General features: G+C 34.7%; 1 protein-coding gene across 1 annotated transcript; it reads right to left on the bottom strand.

Moving 5' to 3' along the window:
• Positions 1–16,967: 16,967 nt before the first annotated feature.
• On the bottom strand, positions 16,968–17,432 carry LOC138908500 (uncharacterized). The gene is made up of 2 exons (XM_070199172.1): positions 17,315–17,432; positions 16,968–17,239 (listed from the first exon to the last, which is right to left on the bottom strand). The coding sequence occupies exons 1-2, from the start codon at positions 17,430–17,432 to the stop codon at positions 16,968–16,970; spliced, it is 390 nt and encodes a 129-aa protein (XP_070055273.1).
• Between the last annotated feature and the right edge of the window lie 4,601 nt (positions 17,433–22,033).

A 22,033-nucleotide genomic window follows, 5' to 3' on the forward strand; every position in this document is an offset into this window, starting at 1 on the left:
CAAGCCAAATAACAACTGTAATTCACAATTTGAGCAGTAAATGGGGAAACGGAATTATAATACTCAAAACGACCAGCCGGGTCGTTACATTAACACACTTGTATTTCACACAAGGGCATCTAATCGTTCCTTCAATACGAAAATCATCAAGTGTCCTTGCCTTACCAATAAATCCAACAACCCCTTCTTTAAATTCATCCCTTAACCCTACACGATCAGGATGATTCCTATTATACATCTACCTACGATGCGCAAATGCCATCTACACAAACAAAAAAAAACTAGAATTTGACATATTTATTTTATTTATACTACTTACTAAGTTATATTCTCCCAAATGTTATCTAAATAGTTTAATTATATATTTTACTATAATACTTATGTGGTTTCAATATTAATATGTACATTAAACAATTATAAGATAAAAAAGTGCTAAAACATAAATATTAATCTAATTTATTTCAAATTAGCATATGATAGCACTTTAATACTTAATTGATTGCATTTTCTTCATTTTATCTCAATAATAAATAATATAATTAACACATAGATAGGGCATGGAGAATTTTCAAGCGAAAAGCCGAAACAGAGAAGTATTAGCACTTAAGTTGTTTCTTAACTAACATAACTTGAATCTATATAAATTCTAACTCTTTAAAATATATTTCAACTCTAACTATTATAACCTAAATTATACGAAGTATTAGCACTTAAGTTGTTTCTTTAGTTGTTTTTTATATAAACAAGAATTATTATATTGTAAAAAATTTAAACAAGAATTTATATAAACAATAAAAAAATAGCTAATTAATATAAACAAATAAATTTTTAACATCACTATATACATATTATATTGCAAAAATTATTGCTAATATATCTATACTATATTGCAAATTATATAGCTAATTTGTACATACTATTTTGCTAAATTAATGCAAAATAAACCTGGAAAATGAACCAACGGATCTGCTGCCGAATCACCACCGGAGGGGAGATGAGACGTCGGATTCCTGCACCAAAAATAAGTTAAACAACTTAGGAATAAAAAATTTGGGGGGAGGGGGGGGGAGAAATGGAGCGGGTGAGGGAGAGAGAGAGAGAGAGAGAGAGAGAGAGAGAGAGAGAGAGAGAGAGAGAGAGAGAGAGGAAAATAATACCTAATATGGTTAGATTAACGGATAAAATCAATAAATAGAACGGGTGGGGGCAGAAGAGGAAAGGGGAGAAGAGGGAAAAAAGTTATAGAATAAAGAAGAAAGAAGAAAAAACGGGTTAGGGCGTATTACACAAAAAGATTTGCGGCTGAATCGATCGCAAATTTGAAATTTGAATTTTCAAATTGTGACTGATTCGGTCGCAAATGTTGTTGACCAGTCAGGCCTCGTTTTAATTGCATATTCCGACCAAATCGGTCACAATATTTAATTTTTTTTAAAATTTTAATATTTGCAATTGATTCAGTCGCAAACGATAAAAAATATTTTCGCAATATTTTTCGCGTAATTGAGCGACCAAATTAGTCGCAATTTTGAGCCAAAAATTTTAAAAAAAATAAACATGTTTTGTTTAATAAAGTTTCCGACCGAATCAATCAAAAATTGTGACTAAATTAAATCGGTCGGAATTATTCAGTCGCAAATTTGTTATTTTTTAGTAGTGATTACAAATAAAGATTCTGGATGCATGAAAAACATAAATCTTCTAAGAACAATTCTAAAATAATTGCATAGTAGCATTTATGAATATTCTAAAAGAAATTCCTTTCTTTTTCTTTCTTGTAAAAAAAACTTTACTTTATAATTCGGGAGTTCCAACTATCCTGACTTATTTCTGTCTTAGTCACCGTGTGATCGGTATGGGTCCGATCCCAACCTGATTGAATAGGCCCAATCCACGAGGCGCCACTCGCTTCATGGTTCTCAGCGCTCATGTATCATACCTTAGCCTGGCTAAGTAAATTCTCAGCTACGAGACCCTCGGCTCGTGTGCTCCATACTTTGGCACAAGTAGTTTCAGGAAGTCAATGCCTTGGTGAGGACCCTCGGCCTGCACGATGACCCCTTCTCAGAATAGAGGATACTCCCAAAAATCGTTTCTTTTTAAAACTTCTTCTTATGACATTTCAAGTCGAAAGAAATTTTTTCCTTTTTAAAAAAAAAAAATCACTTTTTTTCGAAATCAGCGTTTGTTCATAAAATTTCCAATTTTCACTTGAAGATGCATTTTGAAAATTTTTGAAAATTTGAAAAACTCCAAAAAGCTGTTTTTCAAAATTTTCACTCAAATCACCCACAAAACTTCAAAAACAACCCAAAATTATATTCATGTCCAAATACAACTCTAAATTTCAAATACTATTTTTACTTGAAAAATATTTTTCCCTTATTTTGGAATTTTACAATTCTTATGTCCAAACGCCCATTAAATCTTTTCTGAAACATCCTATACATACTCATACTGGTATCCTTAAATGTAAAGCATGACATAAGAATGAAATAAATATTTAAAAGTATTTCTAAAGATTCTTGTTTCTTCATGAATTTTCAACATGAAAATGGCATATAATAATAACACAAAAATCTGAAAATGTATGCACATATATCATAATAAATTATCTAAACTTTAGCTAGAACAGTTCTAAGTTAATAGGTACTCACTCGCTCCAATTAAGTACATATTAACTCTTTTAAGCAATTCATCAAACATCTTGTATGCGTGCTTTTCTGAGTTAAACCGCTTTAGTAAAGGGTTATATCAACTCACCTCAAAACTCCTCGAGCCAATACGTAGGCCCCAATCCAATTTATACCCATCAGACAATTGATTCTTCAACAACCACTGTATTTTAATTAATTTTAAAGTTTTACACCTAAATATGAAATTTAATGTTGATACAGAGAAAAAAGGGAATAATCTATTCGATTCTTACCTACTACTACTATAGGATAATTGACAATATGAAAATTTATATACCTGAGTTCAAGAATTAGTGATTTTTAAAGAAACCTAGAACTTTCCATGCGTGAGAAATTTCGTGGCTGCCTCTATTTTGTATAAGGCTTTAAGCCCTTTCACTACTAGAAAACTGTCAAAATTTGTCCACAGAATACCGACCAGAATCGGTCGGAAATTAAGTAAATTGGTCGCAAAAGTCAAAAAAAATATTTCTGACAAGGGAAATAGTGGTCCCACAGTAAATATATAACAATTCCGACCAATTTCGGTTTGAAATTGGTCAACATTAAACTCTTTCAAATATACGGACCGATTTCGCTCAGTAAATTTGAAATTATGCTTTCCCGCCCAAGGCAATTGGTTTTTAATATAACAAAAACTATATATATAAAAAGAAAAATTACCAACCGGAATAAGTTTTAATTAAATTTTTCCGACCGAGTTCGATCGGAAATATAATTTTAAAATAATTAAAATATAAATTTAATGAAATTATCGACCGAAGTCGGTCGGTTTTTGTCAACCTTTATATAAATAGCTTTTAAATAAATACATACACACACTCTCTCTCTCTCTCTCTCTCACACACACACACACTCTCTCTCTCTCTCTCTCTCTCTCTCTCTCTCACACACACTATATATATATATATATATATATATATATATATATATATATATATATATATATATATATAGCTTATATATCCAATTACTTAACCAATGTCCGATATATTTAATTCCGGTTAGTTAATATATTTTTTTATATAAATAATTAATGTGTTATTTCAGGATTATAAATGAAATTTTAGAAAAAATAACTAAGCATATTTTTACATTAAAATGTCATCATAATTTTATTCACTTGAAATAACTTTTTATTGATTTATGAAATCCTTATTTAATGCATTCTTTTTTTCATAAAAAAAAAAAACAAACAAACAAATAATAAAATGGATAGATTAGTAAATAAATATTTCATGGGAAGAGAAGTAGTGGGTTTTTCCATGGAAAAATAATTTTTTATTAAAAGTTTTCAAAAATTACGACCGATTTCGGTCGAAATATTTGAAATTATGCTCTTGTCCCACATCGGCCGAAAGATGTGAGCTTTTCCATCTTATAAGTTGAGCTTTAATGCCATAGAGTCCAACAGCCGTGGACTAACAAATAATAAGAAAATATAGGAAGGGTCGTAGTTAGTACTTAGTAATAAGATTTAATATTCTATATTTAGAATTAGAATTAAATAAAATAATAATGATAATATATACCGGTGCTAATTAGTAATATAGTAATAAGATATAATATTGTGGTGCTATGATATCTCGAGTTGGGGAGTATACATACGATACAAAATAATATATATCCGGAAGATTTCTAAAATTATTATATATTTAAAATTCTAATCGATTTCGGTCAGTATTTGAAAAATAAATTAAAAACAATTAATTAATACCGACCAATTTCGGTCGGTATATGTAGTTTGGTTGTCGGTCAACACATTGAGCTAACCGACCGCTTTCGGTCGAAAAATTTTGATCGATTTCGGTCGCAATACCTTAGCGACCATCATTTTTTCGACTAATTAAAAGCGGTCGGAAATCGATCGTTTTTTCTCAAATTCCGACCGATTTCGATCGATTTTTCTAGACGAAATTAGCCAATTTTTTAGTAGTGTTTTGTTGTGCGTGAGTAACCAGAACGTGAGGCCTTCTGTTTGTTTAAGGCATTAAGCCTTTTGTTTAATCCTTTTGCCTTGCTCAGCCCTTTATGGGCTAAGGCTGTCACGTGCTTTCTTTTATTGTTTTTCCTTTTTTTCGTTTGTTTGTTTTGACTTAACTAGTATTTAATTATACCTACTTTTAATAATTAATAATATTCTCCTAATTATATATCTAATTATTTATAAATAGAGAAGTAATTCAAAATCAATTACAAAGGTTTAAATCCGTAATAGAAGTATAATTTTTATGCACTCAAGGCAAGATTTAAAAAAATTAAATTCTATAATTAGCATATGTTAATTTGAGAAGTGTTAGGTACAGAGAGTTAAGACTCATTTTATATGCCACTATACTGCTTTTTTCCCATGAGTGAAAAAAAGAAGAAGAATTTTAGATCGAAATCAAACCGAGTAGTGAACAATTTAACCCTAATATAAAAAAGAGCCTCATTATCTTTGTGGAAAACACTGCGGATTTTTGTTGTGCAGTGTATCTGGATATATAGAGGCTTTTCAATTTTTTCGGATTCTCCTTCTCTATTATGGCAGCTGGTCCTTGGATCTTTCATCGCGTCAAACTGAAAGCAAGTTTCTTTTGCAGTGAAGTGTCATTTGGGCTTTTTAGTCATCGTACCAATTAGCCAAAAACCTTTCCCAGAGAAAGCTAATAAGTGAGGATCTTCCTTTGGTCTGCATGTCTGTATTGTCTTGTATGTGTAACAGTCATAACTCATAACGGTACTAAAAGCTTAAACCTTGCCAACTTTTCACGTTTATTTTCGTTTCCTTTTAGATTTAGTTAGATACTCATGTAATGAATAAGATTATTTTACATTTATTGTCGGTTACTACTATTAAATAGTGTCTGAAAGTAATTTAGGCCTTATTCAAGACAAAGAGGTGTAAATATCTCTGAGAAATATTTACAGGAGAATACTAGTGTTGAATTCGTTTTGATGTTAAAACAATAAATAACTATATGAATTGTTATGTTAATGGTATTAAATTTTCGGGTATATACTGTAAAATTGAAAGAATAGTGGCTAAAATTATATTGTTCATTTTGTTCTAGTTTAATTTGCGGAGAAGAGAGAAAACTTTTCGAATTCTTAAAGCGGAACTTGATACATAATATACTGTAGCATTTCATATTAATCATCTCGCAAAACATCTCCGAGGGTGCTTTCAGTTTTTATAAAAGTAAATAGCTTTTCTCTATTGAAAAAAAAAATCAATTTTTTTCTTCCATTTGAATAAAATTAAACGCCACCTATAAAGAATATGGTCTGAGTATATCGTCTAGCGCGGAAAAGAAATGGAAGTTAACAAGTAAGTTACTTTTTCTATATTTGCCTGGAATTTACACATGATAGGTCCATGATCAAGTTCAAAGTTTAACTACTCTCTGGACTAAGCATTCAAATTATAGACTGGTGGACCCATCATAAAAATAATACTATGCCCTAAAAGTTCCTTAATTTTGTTGGGAAACCTCGAAATGTGACATGCTAGAAAATGACGTGCTCGTCGCCTCAAAATCCTAGGAAGTTTGTGAAAATCTATCCTTTGAGTCAAACTGATTAAGTTATGAGGTTTGGAAAATGCATCCTACTTTTAGCTGTCATGGTTATTAAACATATAATTGATCTAAAATTCTTTGTCCACGATAAGTGATTTTTTGACTTTTTTTGTAGTCCAAAATAAATAATTTTTTCAGATTTTAAAAATGAATTAATTATTTTTTTCCTACATTGCCCTTGGAGTAAATAATATTGGAGTATGTGTTAGGGGTGTTTATGTGAAGAGATAGTAAAGCTTAATATGATCAATTTCATTGCTAATTAATATTAAAAGGTGGATTTCTTAATCTGTGTGAAAACATCCAAAAAATCACTTATTGTGAATAAGAGGGAGTAATATTTTAGAAATCAAGAAAAGATTAGTTAACTTTTTTCACCTTTACCTGTTCTCTAATTAATATGGAGAGATTAATATAGTAAAAGCAAGAGTAACAATTGAGAACATAAGGAATAAATAATGATAACTTAGTCGATTTATTCTTTTAATTGAAAATTTTCTTAATGAGCATGCAAAACCCAAACAGAACAAGCAAAGGGGAGGGAGTAGCATACAAAATTTTAAGTTGATTTGTTTATGTTTATCCTAACTGTCTCTGAGACATGAAATATTGTTTATGGTCTCTGATTAATTTGTATGAGATAATACTCAGAGTCAATAGTCTTTAGGAAGAATATTACTAACTGTTACCTTAAAAATAAAAATAAAAATAAAAATAAAAGCAAAATCAGCAAGACTATACTATTTGGTATCTGCAATCCTTTATGGAGCAGTTAGTTAGGTGTAAGCAGGATGCGCAAATAGTCATACCTACTGTCTACTGAAGCCAAAGTGCAGCATTTCCCAGAAAGATGCAGAAAATTAGGATTACTGTAATTTCAAAGTGAAATGTGAAGTGATTGGTGAAGAAGCTTTTGGCATCAGAAGACTGTCCCTTCTCCGGAAACAGTTCTCCACTTTGTCTAACCATAAATACCACCCCCTACTGCTAGCAATTTTGTTCATCATCCCATATATGTATTGCAATATTCATGATCTAATATAATATAGAAAGAAAAGTCCCATCTTCCTGAATCCAAAAGAGAAACTTTGCTGCTACTATTTTTCACATAAAACTCAAAAGCAAAATCACAAGCTAACCTATGGCTCTATCAAGGAAGTACTGCACACTTTGTGTGAAAGTTGGACTTACATTGGTTCTTTTATTGTCTCTGGCATTTCATCCTTCCGAATCAGGTAAAACTTGTTTCTTTTTTCTATTAATTGTAGGGCTAAATGCTGCATGCAGAGATAATAAAAATACGATTTTATAATTTTCACTGATCTGTATATGGTAGTTGATGAGTAATTTTCTATCTGGACTTGTGTTTGTGCAGTGAGAATGGCTAGGAAAATGGTGATAGGGTCAAGGCCACCTGGTTGCGTAAATAAGTGCATGAGTTGCCAGCCATGCAAGGCAACTCTAGTCATTTCACCAAGCCAGAAGACCAAGGGTGCTAATAATACAGATCCATCTAAAAGACAAGCTGATGATATCTATTATCTCCTAGCTTGGAAATGCAGATGCAGAGATCAGCTCTTTCAACCTTGATATGATCCTCCACCCCTCCAAGTTCAGTAGTAAATTTTCCTAAGGAAAAAATTAAATTAGTAGTGTCAACTATATATGCTTCATCAATATCAAAAACATATTAGAATGCTAGAGAATTGAGGGATTAACTGTGTTTTTAGTATATAAGCTAAACACTGATTTTGTATTAGATGCTCAAATACTTGTCCGCTTGCGGACAAGAGTTGATGGCATTTGCTTAATCTGCTCCATGTTCTTTGATCTTGCTTTGTTTTCTTCTCTACGTTTATGTGTTTTCTTTTTTGTACATATATAATTTTCTTTTCTAGGTTTTTGCAGAAAGGACAATTCTTGAATATTGATTAAGAAGTAATGATCAGATCCAAGCGTAGATAGGGAATATGTAAGGAAGGTACACCAAGACGTGCCAATACGTTCACCCTTTTCCCCATGCAATGATCGATGGATTTACAATTTGTAAAGCTGAATATTTCCTCGTCCCTATCGACATTTCTGTCCGACTACAAGTACTAATTAGAAAACCAAACCAGTTCTATAATAGCTAGCCGTCGAAATCCGTATTACAGTGATATAATTAGGGTTGATGTTTTGTACTTCAATACTACACAAGAGGGGTAATTTATATGGTGTTTAATTTTTCACGTGCACATATTATAAAAAGACTTGATTCTTCTATGTGTTCCTTATACTACTGTTGCAGAATAATAAATGCGGAACGTAAAGAACACAAGTATTTTTACGTGAAAAACACCTGGCTTAAAAGGTGAAAAAATCATGACCTACTACCCAGTAGGATTTTTTCCAATACTTTACTAAATCACTGAGCCAAAAACAGCATTTACAAAACTCTTTGTAAACCTAGGGATTACTTCTAACCCTTTGTGGCAACCAGCCTCTAGCTGTTGCGGCAACTTCAAGTTAACTCTAACTTGAATACTTCACTCAAAGTACCTAGTACAATTGCTTCTAGATAAAGCTGAAAGGTACAACTCAAAAGCCCTACTACAATGAAACTAGAATAAAAGACAGACACTCGGAACCGGTTCATGTAGCTTCAGGTTCGCACACAAGAATTGCTTGCAAAATGCCTTGCTATTTTGCTCTCAACTCATGTTTAACTTCAGCGTTTGTGCTCCCTGTAAAATGATAATATCCTGCAATATATAGAGTTAGTAGAATAGGAAATAACTAGAGTTCTAATGCTATACTCTTTCATGGTGGAAGAGTTCTAGTTATCTTCAACTTCTAACTCCTCCCTTATCTAGGATAGAGTTCTCTTCGAGTAAGGAGTCCTTCTCCTTATCACTTATGCAACCTTTTCGTTCAGGAGATATCAGATATAACCACTTAAGCTTATCTACTTCACGTGCATGCCTTGTGCTCGAATCTGCCCGTGTTTGTGTACACTGTGTATGAATCTGGTTCATGCTTGGGTTCCTTTATCAATCATCAAAACAAGCTTACTTAGGCCAATAAATTCTCCCATTTTTGATGATGACAAACTCTGTGCCTTTCATAAGCATAAGACCTATTTCAACTCAGCTCAACATCAATACAATGTTAGAACACTTTCTATTTTTAAAGTCACAAATCATCAAGGACCAGGTTCATTAGGTTATAAACATCATACTCCAGAGTAAAAGCACAACCTATCTTCACTCTTTTGGCATCATCGAAAAGTTGCATAATTATGTTAGATAACCAGATTTTAATAGATATTACTTATGGATACTGGGGCTACTTCAAATACAATCATGGAGTCAAGCATCATATATTAATATAATGATATTAGCTATCTAAGAAGCATCAACAAACAGTTAGAGCACAAAAACAGTTGATTAACATTGATACTAGTCATCCACAAAGCATGAAGAAAAATAAAGATACCGGATCATGAGCAAAAATAACAAAAAGAAATCCCATTCGGGTCACTAGTTTGTCTAACTAGTCTGGGAGGGTTTCAAGGCTGGGAAGGACCAGGTTCTTGATTTCTGGCCTGAAGTAGCTTTAACTTATCATGAAGAATGCCTTCATTCTTCTCCTTCTCCTTTGCAAGCTCAGCCCTGAGAGCATCCCTCCCAGTTTCTACTTCAGCTAGCCTCTCAATCTCAGCATCCTTATCCCCACTCTCTTACACCAAGGCTCTCATTTTGTTGTTCACAAGCACCTTCTTGGATGAACCAGGTTCTTTGGCAGCAGCATGGACTTCATAGTCATAAGCATTCAGGGTGTTTGCTCCAAAATGATTCTTGCTTGTACTGACATCCCATTTCTTGAGGGGTACCTTGAAGTGAGCAAGTACATCCGTGAGAATGAAACCATGGGGTATGACATGAATTTTAGTGCCAGTTAGAACCCTATCAAGAAGCTGGATGATAAACCCAGGCCAATTGATCTGCCTCCCACTATCCAGGTATTCCATAAGGACCAGGTCCATGAATGTGGCAATGTGCCTTCTTTCCTACCTGGGCAGCACAACCTTGTTAACAAATTCAAACAACACTTTGTGGGGTGGCTTCATCTCACTTTTGTATACAGCCTTGGGCTGAAGCTTTTCCTCATTGTTAGCAAACTTCCTTGTAATGGCAAGTGAGGTGGGGAGGTTTGCTAGGCTTGGCCATTTTAACTTTTTGTAATCATTGTACCCTTCAGCAGGTACTCCTAGAATTTCTCCCAATTTCTTGTCATCAAAGCTCACAGTGACCCCCTTTTCCACACTGGTGACTCTGCCATTTTTTTATTTCATAATTTGCCATGAACTCTACAATCTCAATTCTGGCAAGCTTTCCATCTATCTGAAGGACCATGTCCTTCCAACCCTGCAGTTGTAGCTTTTCTAGCAGCATCATCATGCCTTCCTCCTCCAAGTCCCTGAGGAGTCTACCCTTCAAGATGGTTCTTTTCCCAAACTTAACTGTCTTATCCTGCTCTTCATCAAATTCCTCTTCTTCTTCACTCTCTTCTTCCTCCACTACTTTCACTTTTCTAGACTTCATGGCAGACATGGTTCATTTTGCCACGGTAGAAGGCTTTGCAGACTTTGTCTTCGAAGGAGACTTCTTTTTGGAAGTCTTTATTTTCTTTGCCTTTGGAGTCACAACCTCCACCTCTTCTGCCTCCTCTTCATCATGAAGGACCGCATGTTCATCTCCTCAATTTCAACTGCCTCAACAGGCTCACTCACTTTCTTCTTTCCCTTTACAGCAACTTTTCTTTTACTTTTTTCCAAGGCCTTTTCAAGTTCAGCCTCATTCTACTTCTTCTCACTCCTTGTAGCTCTTCCTTTTGTGAGAGGAGTCTCTACAGGGATAGAAGAGGCATCATTTCTCTTCTTGTTTGCCCTAGGAGTTCCAGGAATTTTAACTCCTAAACTCTTTTTCCTTTTTGGATTATAGCTGTCAGATACGTGTTTTAGTAGGTCTTCAAGGGGTTCCTACAAAGAAGGAACATGTTCTTGAAACCTCTTCCTCAACCTAACCAACCCCTCATCAGCTTCTCCAAACCCACTACCCCCTTTTTCTCTCAAACTTTCTTCCTCTTCAGCAGATTTCTCACTCCACAATACCATAGCTCATGTTTCTTCAGTAACAACTAGAGTGAGTGAAGATTCAGCCACTCCTTCTTTTCCTATTTCCCCCACATCACCTTAAGCAACCTCACTCTCTTTTTCTTTTTTCTTTTTATCTTTACCACCAATTTTCCCAGATTCAGTGGTTTCAACCCCCGCCACAGTTCCTACCAGAACAACCCTATTTTCTAGATTTTCAGCAACCTCAGAAATTGTTTCAGATGTAATTTTAGGACTAGATGTTACCCGCTCTGTTTCAGTTGAAACAGTTTCATCCCCCCTCAGTAGTAGACTTAAATGATTCTTCAGATTTTTGGGGTTCTTGTGCCTGACTTGCTTTCAGTTATTCATCTAATTTCTTGGATAATTCACTCCCTGCCAATGTCTTATGTGCAATAGCCTTTACTCATCCTTTCTTGGGTGTAGGGTTGGTTGAAGGTGTGGGTGTGGATTCTTTGGATGGTGATGAGGGTATTTCAGAGAGGCTAGCCATTGATAATGGTAGAAGGAATATGTGTGTATTTAGAAGATGAGAGAAGATTGAGAGAAATATTTGGTGGCTCGAAATTAGAAGTGAAGAAACGGCTAAGGCCAAATCAATATAAATAGGGAGAATTTAATTGGGTAACAGAAACTTTTTAGAAGCTCAGGAGTCTAATCAAACTGGGAGTCAGTTTGAAAAGACGTTGATGACTCTCCCTAGAATCTAGGCACTTATTGCGCTTTGGGACTCTCTTTGGGTGAAACTGGTTCATTTTGTAACGTATAAGCTCAAGGAAGGTTAGGATTAAATGGGACTCCCCTTTTGATCATAATCCAAATATAATTATTTCAAAATATGCAGAGTGGAGAGTACGTACTAAGTAATCTTGATGAACCAGGTTCTTCACTGAGAAATCTCTTGTGTAAGTCTTAATTTTCTAAGAGAATAAAGATAATATCATTAGAGATTAATGAGATATTTTAGCACATGGTACAAGAGTATACTAGTAGAAGCATGAGACTGAGCAAAATCTTATCTAATTATATACAAAATTCACAAATTATCTAAACAATTTTTGAGTTAGAACTGGTTCCTTTTAGGTAATCTTAATCATCCCTAGTTCTAATATGTTCCTTTCAAAGTGATCTCTACTTAGAGATTTTGTGAAGATGTCAGCTATTTGCTTGTCAGTAGTACAAAATTCCATAATGATCAAACCTTTTTCATAGTTGTCCCTCAAAATATTATGCATAACATCTATGTGCTTATTTATTTTGTGATGAATCGGGTTCTTGGTCATACTAATTACACTAGTGTTATCACAAAAGATGGGGATATAACCTACATCAATTCTAAAATCTATTAATTATTGTTTGATCCACAACAATTGATCACATCATGAGGAAACAACAATATATCAGATTCAGCAGTAGATAAGGCCACAAAAATTTGCTTTTTGGTGGCTCAAGACACAAGACATGAGCGAAAAAAGTGTGCCATACCTGAGGTACTCTTTTTATCCATAAGAAAACCTGCATAACCAGCATCAGCGTATCCCACTAAGTTGAAATTACTACCTTTTGGATACCATAGGCAAAGGTCAGTGGTACCTTTTAGGTATCTCAAGATCCTCTTGACAACAGTAAAGTAAGACTCCTTTGGATTTGCCTGAAATCTAGCACAAAGGCCTACACTGAAAACAATGTCAGGTTAGCTAGCAGTGAGATATAACAATGAGCCAATCATTCCCCTATACAACTTCTGATCAACAGATGAACCAGGTTCATCTACATCCAATTTTGTGGTTGTTGCTATAGGAATGTCGGTTTCTTTGGAATTTTCCATTTTAAACCTTTTAAGAAACTCTTTCACATACTTCTGCTGATGGATCATAGTTCCATTTGAATTTTGTTTAATTTGTAAGCCTAAAAAAAATTAAGCTCACCCATCATACTCATTTCAAATTCATTCCCCATTAGTTTAGCAAATTCTTTACTTAACTTATCAGTAGTTGCTCCAAAGATTATATCATCAACATATATCTGCACTACCAAGAGATATTTACCTTTTTCTTTCAAGAATAAAGTATTGTCAATCTTACCTCTCTTATAGCCATTCTCAAGCAAGAATTTTGAAAATCTTTCATACCATGCTCTTGGAGCCTGCTTGAGCCCATAAAGTGCCTTGTCAAGTTTGTACACATGATCAGGACATTCCTTGCTTTCAAAGCCGAGAGGTTGCTTGACAAACACGTCTTACTTTAGATAGCCATTGAGGAAGGCACTCTTGATATCCATCTAATGGAGAGTGAATTTTATGTAGGCAGCAAAGACTATAAGGAGTCTAATTACTTCCAATCTTACAATTGGAGAAAAAGTCTCATCATAGTCTATGCCCTCCTCTTGACTATATCCTTGAACCACCAATCTTGCCTTGTTCCTTGTAACTGTTCCATCTTCGTCAAGTTTGTTTCTGAAGACCCATTTTGTACTAATTACTGATATGTCCTTGGGTCTTAGTACCAGATGCCAAACTTGACTTCTTTCAAATTGGTTGAGTTCATCTTGCATTGCATTCACCCAGTCTGTATCCTGCAAAGCCTCAACAACATTTTTAGATTCAATAAGAGATAAAAAAGCATCAAAAGCACAAAGATTCTTCAAAGAAGATCTGATTTTGATTCTAGAGGTTGGATCAGTAATTATGTTCTCAATGAGATGAGAACTTTGATACTTGTAAGGTTTCACAACCAGTTGGTTTCCCCTAGATTTTCCTTCAATGTTTTGTTGCTAAGGAACGGGTTCATGGACAGGTTCCCTCGAGGTTTGAGGATCAGTTCCTCTTAGTTCAGTTCCCCCTGTCAGGTTTCCCTAGGTGGATGGACCCGTTCCATCACCTGTTCCTTCCTCCAGTGCAGCTTCAGTCTGGGCTGTGGTTTCATTTGAGTTCTTACCAGCCCAATTGCTTCATCATCATGTTCCTGCCTCTCAAAAAGAATGTTACTTTCGTCAAAAGCCATATGTACACTTTCTTCTACACACAGTCCTTTTGTTATAAATCTTATAAGCTTTACTATGTGAAGAATATCCCAAGAATACTCCTTCATCAATTCTGGGATCAAACTTACCTAAGGAGTCTTTACCATTATTGTACACAACGCACTTGTATCCAAATGCCCTAAGATGGGATATATTTGGCTTTCTCCTTTTAAGTAACTCATAGGGAGTCTTCTCAATAAGAGGTCTAGTCATGCACCTATTTATGATGTAGCATGCAGTGTTCATAACTTCTGCCCAGAAACTATGGGGCAGTTTACTAGAAAGAAGCATAGTTCCATTTCTTCCAATGTCCTATTCTTTATTTCAACTACTCCATTTTGTTGTGGAGTCCTAGGAGCAGAAACATTATGATTTATGCCATGCTCATCACAAAATTTAGCAAATTTAGCATTCTCAAATTCAGTACCATGATCGGACCTAATTGATGCAAGTTGATTACCTAGTTATTTATGTGTTTTTCTAACAAAAGAAGTGAATATGTCAAATGCTTCATCTTTAGATGAAGCAATGTCCAAGTAAACCTAGAGTAATCATCAACAAGCACCATAACATATCTTTTACCACTTATGCTCAATGTTCTCATTGGTCCACAAAGATCCATATGGACAAGTTCCATCGTCCTGGTGGTTCTTACCATTTTCTTGCTTTTGAAAGAGGATCTTACCTGCTTCCCCCATGCACAAGCCTCACAAACTTTATCTTCCTTTAATTTAATGTTAGGTAGCCCTATCACCAAGTCCTTGGAGACTAGTTTGTTGAGTTGACTTAGACTGGCATGTCCAAGTCTCTTGTGCCAAAGGAGGGGATCATTATCCAACACACTTAAGTAAGTGAGTTCATTATCTGAAAGTGTGAACAAATCCACAACATATATATTGTTCACTCTTTTTTCCTGCAAAACTATCTTGTCAGTGGTAAGATTAATCACAAAGCATTTTGTAGAGGTGAATGCTACCATGTTACCTCTATCACACAATTGTGATACACTTATTATATTGTACTTCAGTCCATCTATCAAGTAGACATTCTCAATAGAGTAAGAATCAGTCTTACCTACCTTTCCAACCCTAATGATATCACTTTCTTCCCATTTTAAAAGGAGACATTACCTCCTTTAAGGTCCTCAAGTGAAAGAAACTGGTTCTTGCTTCCTGTCATATGCTTTGAGCAACCACTATCCATGTATCATATTTGGCTGCTCCCCTTCACTTGGACCTGCAAAAGGAAATCAGGGGTTAGTCTTAGGAACCTAAACTAGTTTGGGTCCCTTTCTATAGGCAAAAGGATGAATCAAATTCTTTTTAGCCCAACTTGGCAGCCTATTTTTCCCTTGAACAAAATCTTTGTTTTTTTGAATTGTCTTTTCTTTTGCAGTGCATTCACTTTTATAGTGACGAGTGTTACCACAGTGTGTGCAAATCTTGTTCTCATGAAGTGTAAGATACTTACTTTTGGGATCCCACTTAAGTGCGGGGTTCCCAAAGCCAAGTCCTCTTCTGTTGCTACTATGGTGTTCTTATAGCCATGAAAGTGCATCAGAGGACCTATTCCATTTACAAGTTTTGTCTAGCTCAAGCTTGACCTTGCTTAGATTCTCCTTTAGGATTCTTACCTGTTCGTCTCTCCTGTATAACTCATCTTTCATTTTTCCTACATTTTATTCTAAAGTGAGTTGTGTGTAATCAGCTGTCTTTTTGCCTGTTCCTAGTTTCAATTTTAGATTTTCAGATCTAAGCTCTAGGACAGTCGAGTCAAGTGCATGAACCTGGTTCTTCAACACAGTATTTTCACTTACAGTTTCACTAACCCTAAGTTCCAGGTTTTTGCACTTAGCCTTCAAAATCACACATTCTTTAGACAGATGTTCCTTTTCGTTATTTACATCCTCAGATTCATCAATTAGCTCTAGTAGTAACTCAGATAACCTTTCTTTAGACAAAAATTTAATCTTGTCTTTGAGATGAATTACACTTACCTCAGTTTCTTCATCAGATTCTCCAATGGCTATAAGTGCTTGTTCATCCTCATCATCATCATCATCTGAGCTTTCACCCCAAGCAGCGACCATAGCCTTGGTTGATCCTTTGTTGTTGCTTTTCTTGGGTTGAACATGTTCCTTCTTCCTGTTCCTTCGTTCAGCTCTTTCCTTCTTCCATTTGATTCCCCATAAAGAACAGTTCTTGATGTGGTGATCAGTCTTTCCACACTTGTAGCAGCCATCATTGGTTTGCTTTTTAGGAGCTTTTGACTTACTATAGCTTCCACTTCTTGAAGAACCTTTTACTCTTCTCATGTACTTCTTGAAGTCCTTGGTGATCATGTCCATTTCATCATCTTCTAGATTAGAATAACCTTCAGTGATTCTGAGTGCCAAGCTCTTTTCCTTCTTAGGTATATTCATCTTCATGGTTTGTCTCCTAAGTTCATAGGCAATGAGATTTCTAATCAATTCATCTAGTGGGAGAGTAGCAATGTTCTTTAACTCTTGGATGGCAGTGATCTTGCTTCTCAAGTGATTGGCAAGACCATAGTAAGTACTTTCTCAACCCTCTCTTCTTCAGGAATAATCCTTCTAAGAGATTTTAGTTCATTTGTCAGTGTAGTAAACCTTGTATACATCTCTTGAATGGTTTCTCCATTCTTCATAGTAAAGTTCTCATACTGAGTATACAGTAGAGTTCCTCTAGATCTCTTCACTTGAGTAATTCCTTCATGAGCCACCTGTAGTGTGTCCCAAATTTGCTTAGCAGTGGCACAGTCTTGGATTCTGTTGTACTCATCTGGACCAAGTCCACAAACAAGTCATTTCTTGGCTTTAGCATTCTTCTCCCACTTCTTCAAGTCCTCAACAGTACAATCTGCTCTTGTCTTTGGCACATCTACTCTTTCAGCATTTTTCTTCAATGTAGCCAGTGGACCATCAGTGACAGTGTCCCATAGCTCATAGTCCTCTCCTTGAATATGATCTCTCATTTTGTTCTTCTACCAAGAATAGTACTGGCCATTAAAAAGTGGTAGCCTAGCAGTGGATTGCCCTTCCCAGTTTTCAGGTGGTGCACTCATCTTGATCTTGTCCTAAGGTGTTAGACTCTTCAAGAATAACCTGCTCTGATACCAATTGATGTTTTGTACTTCAATACCACACAAGGAGGGGGTGATTTGTGTGGTGTCCAATTATTCGCGTGCACAGATTATAGAAGGGTTTGGTTCTTCTATGTGTTCCTTATACTACTGTTGCAAAATAATAAATATAGAAAATAAAGAACACAAGTATTTTTACGTGAAAAATAACTGGCTCAAAAGGTGAAAAAATCACGACCTACTACCCAGTAGGATTTTTCCCAACACTTCACTAAATCATTGAGCCAAAAATAATATTTACAAAACTCTTTGTAAACTTAAGGATTACCTCTAACCCTTTGTGGCAACCAATCTCTAGCTGTTGCGACAACTTCAAGTTAACTCTAACTTGAATACTTCACTCAAAGTACCTAGTACAATTGCTTCTAGATAAAGCTGAAAGGTACAACTCAAAAGCCCTACTATAATGAAACTAGAATAAAAGACAAACACTTGGAACTGGTTCTTCTATCTGGTTCATGTAGCTTCAGGTTCGCACACTTGAATCACACATGAATTGCTTGCAAAATGCCTTGCTAGTTTGCTCTCAACTCACGTTTAACTTTAGCATTTGTGCGTCCCTGTAAAAATGAGAACATCCTGCAATATATAGAGTTAGTAGAATAGGAAATAACTAGAGTTGTAATGCTATACTCTTCCATGGTGGAAGAGTTCTAGTTACCTTCAACTTCTAACTCCTCCCTTATCTAGGATGGAGTTCTCTTTGAGTAAGTAGTCCTTCTCCTTATCACTTATGCAATATTTTCGTTCAGGAGATATCAGATATAACCACTTAAGCTTATCTCCTTCACGTGCATGCCTTGTGCTCGAATCTGCCTGTGTCTGTGTACACTGTGTATGAACCTGATTCATGCTTGAGTTCGTTTGTCAATCATCAAAACAAACTTACTTAGGCCAACAAGGTCCCCGATCGTAGAGGTACAGATTTTGAATTTCACTTAAATTTAAATCCTAAAATAGAACTTAATTTCTCCTTTTTCATTTATTGTAATTATATTTTTAAATACAATATGGCAGAGCTAAGAACGTGTTTGTTTCTCATTTTAAATTTTCGACCTGCAAAAATATGCTTTTGCTCCAATGTATATTCTTGCTCCCTCGAATTTTGGCTCAGCTACAATCCACAATTGCATATATATAGTGAAGGATTGACCTTTCCAATTTCGCGAAGAAGCTTCCTTTACAGATTGCTACTAAACAATTATAAGAAAAACTAGTAAATTTGATCGCGATTCGCAGGGGTGGATGCAGAGGGTTAGCCGCGGGTTCAATTGAACTCATAACTTTTGACGTGGAGTAAATATTTATGTGTAAAAATTCCTTAAAATTATAAAAATAATAAATATGAACTCATCAACTTAAAAAATATAATGGGTTCAATACTAAAAACTTTATAACTGAACCCATAAAATTTAAATCATGGATCCGCTTCTGGCGCTTCGCGCGATTTTAGAAAACATACATAATTCATCAAAAGACCATTATGCTAATGACTAATTTAGATATTGTACCTCTTTTTATGAGAGCAAAAACACTTATATAGTATATTACTATTGGGTTAATTTTATAATTTTGGTTTATTTTGAACAGACACTTCTATGTATTATATGAAGTTTATTTAAGTGTCATCTAATTGATAAATATCTAAATAGTACTAAACTATATAATACTCTAATTAAAATGAAAACTACATAAATTTCATCTTAAAGCTACCAATTATACGAAGAAAAAAATATAAACTAAAGTTAGTTGTGTATGTTGAGAGATAACATTGTACATAGCTGAAGTAAAGATATCTTTTGGTAAGCAACAAATAAATCTGGAACATTTCTGTTGTACTCTTGTTCTTGTATATACTATGATTTTGAAATAAATAAAATCAAAATAGTCACAAATGTCTTTGGTAAAGAAAAAAGGAAGACCCAAAATATTTATAAAGAGGAAGAAAAAGAAAAAAGATAGAATACCATAAGGTATCTTAAATTTTGAATTAAATATTTGGGGGGTTATGAACAACATAGGAGTTATGGATATTATTAAGAGTGGAAGTTAAAGAGGTTTGAGTTACGAAAATAAAAATTTTAAAACAAATAAAGGACAAAAGATAAATACAAATTGTCATAAATTTACATATTAAATATTTGGGAGGCGTGGATATAAAAGACATGAGAGTTAATGAGATTATTAAAAATATGGGTTATGAAGATAATGGGGTGAGAGTTATGAAGATTTAATAATAATAAAAAAAACTCAAAAAAAGAGAAAAAAGATAAATAAGTTGCTTGGCCTAACCTCACTTTCCTATTGCCCACTCTTTAATTTTCAAGGTTACTCTTCCCACTCTCAGGGTCTATTATATTCAACGTTTCTAGAAAAGGAAATTCCTTCCTGCATGCTGTTATATCTAGTTAGGTGCTTTATTAAAAAAACCAATTCAACTGCTTTAGCTAAATGTAACAAAATACCATTGCCCTAGCGGGTAATGCAACTTTCTCTGCATCACATACCACCACATAGCATTGAGCTTTGTAAGCTCATCAATGAAGATTTTTAAGGAACCTAGCATAAATGCAAGGCTGTCAATCACATGCAATGGATCCTCAAATTTTGGAATTAGTATTAGTATTAATGTCACATATACAAACAAATGTAACGATGTTGTGATGCTTGGGGAGTTTCAGTAAGTTCATATATCAATTATTTTGTTACTTAATACTAAACTTTGTTTAATTTTTGGTAGTATTCATTTTGTCTAAGTTTTATGGTGTTATAAATACGTAAAAGTCTTTCTATATAAAAATAAATAAGTACATTCTGACAGATAAAGAACATGAAAGAGATGAGTAGTGTAACCGTACCGTAGCAATTGTCAAGGGTGCAAATAAAATTTGTATAGATTGTTTGAACTTTCTCGCAACATGTCCCGGTATAACACTAAGAGCAATGTTTAATATTACTAAAATATAACTAAAGGAAGTAAAAAGGAATAAAAGAAGAGTATCATGAAAGTCAAAAAGAAAATTACGGCGATCTTTCTATATCACCAATTCCTCTGGTATTCGTGATTTACATTGTCACAGTGGAAAATTTGCTATCAATTTTGGATCCGATTCCAACGACGGCGAGATGTAAATAGGACCACGCAATCAGGTTATGGTTTTTAGCAATCCACAGAATGTGAAGGGATGTTGTACTTATGTACATAATGATATTTGAAAGCTTACCAATGTGCCGTTTAGTGTAACGGGTGTGATGTTTCAATTGATGGTCATTTACTGCGTCATTGTACATAACATTTCGTAATGGACGTTTTGAACGTTTCATAAATTTTTATTTAGTGCTGAAAAGGAAGTGTCACGACCCAAAATCCAACTAGTCGTGATGGCACCTAACCCAACCCACTAGGTAAGCCAACTTTTAATTATCCAATTCCAATGAAATTAATTAAAAGAGAATATCTAAAACCGATACATCTCCCCAAGAACTGGTAGTACAAATCATGAGCTTCTAAGAATAGAGTATACAAAGCTGAAATGAAATAAATACATAGTCTGTTTGAATAATACATAAACATAGCTTTTATAAATCTAAGGCTACCCTGAACAAGAGGCAGCTACAACAGGAACGCAGGTACATCTTCAAGTCCCGCAACCATCGAGCACAACAACAACAACAGCCAACATCTGCACGCAATGTGCAGAAGTATAGTATCAGTACAACCGACCCCATGTACTGAGTAAGTAACAAACCTAGCCGTAGGTTGAAAGTAGTGACGAGCTTCCACTAAGTCGGGTCCAAAACCAATAGTCCACAACACTCCATAACAACATAAAGCAAATAATACCAGAAGTAACTCAGAGACAAAATGCTCAGCCAAATCATAATTTTAAAATAGTAGTTCTTTCTTTCAAATACATCAGTGAAAACCCAAATCGTTTGCTGGAGTTGCCAAAAATATGAATAGTTTGAAAACAATAAATTTCTCCCAAAATCTTGTCAAAAATAAATAAGAAGTTTCATTTTCCTTCAGGATAACCCGTGTAAAAACAAATACATCACTATGCCCATCTGTCAAGAATGTGTGAAAAATCATGAATGATGTGATGCAGTACAGCACGATAAAATACATCTCTATACATGTATGTCATGTGTGCATGCCAATGCAATGCAACTCAATAATAAAAATCATAAAACAGCCCATCGGGCAGAACACCACTCATATACAGCCCCTCGGGCAAAAATCTCACAGTCACTCTTGCCACTCGGGCATACCTCACAATTACTCTTGCCACTCGGGCATACCTCACAATCACTCATGCCTCCCAGTCACTCAGCACTCTGCACTCGGCACTCGCACTCAGTAGGTACCTGCGCTCACTGGGGGTGTGTACAGACTCCGGAGGGGATCCTTCATCCCAAGTGCTATAATCTGC

The sequence above is a fragment of the Nicotiana tomentosiformis genome, chromosome 3, assembly GCF_000390325.3.
Source record: "Nicotiana tomentosiformis chromosome 3, ASM39032v3, whole genome shotgun sequence".
In the NCBI taxonomy this organism is placed as follows: domain Eukaryota; kingdom Viridiplantae; phylum Streptophyta; class Magnoliopsida; order Solanales; family Solanaceae; genus Nicotiana; species Nicotiana tomentosiformis.

What these genes read in the sequence shown, in the direction of transcription:
- LOC138908500 (XM_070199172.1), bottom strand. Translation starts at nt 17,432, where the DNA reads ATGAGAGATCATATTCAAGGAGAGGACTATGAGCTATGGGACACTGTC. An exon ending in GCCAAAGACAAGAGCAGATT is followed by an intron (nt 17,240 to 17,314) that starts GTACTGTTGAGG and finishes GACTTGGTCCAG; the next exon opens with ATGAGTACAACAGAATCCAA.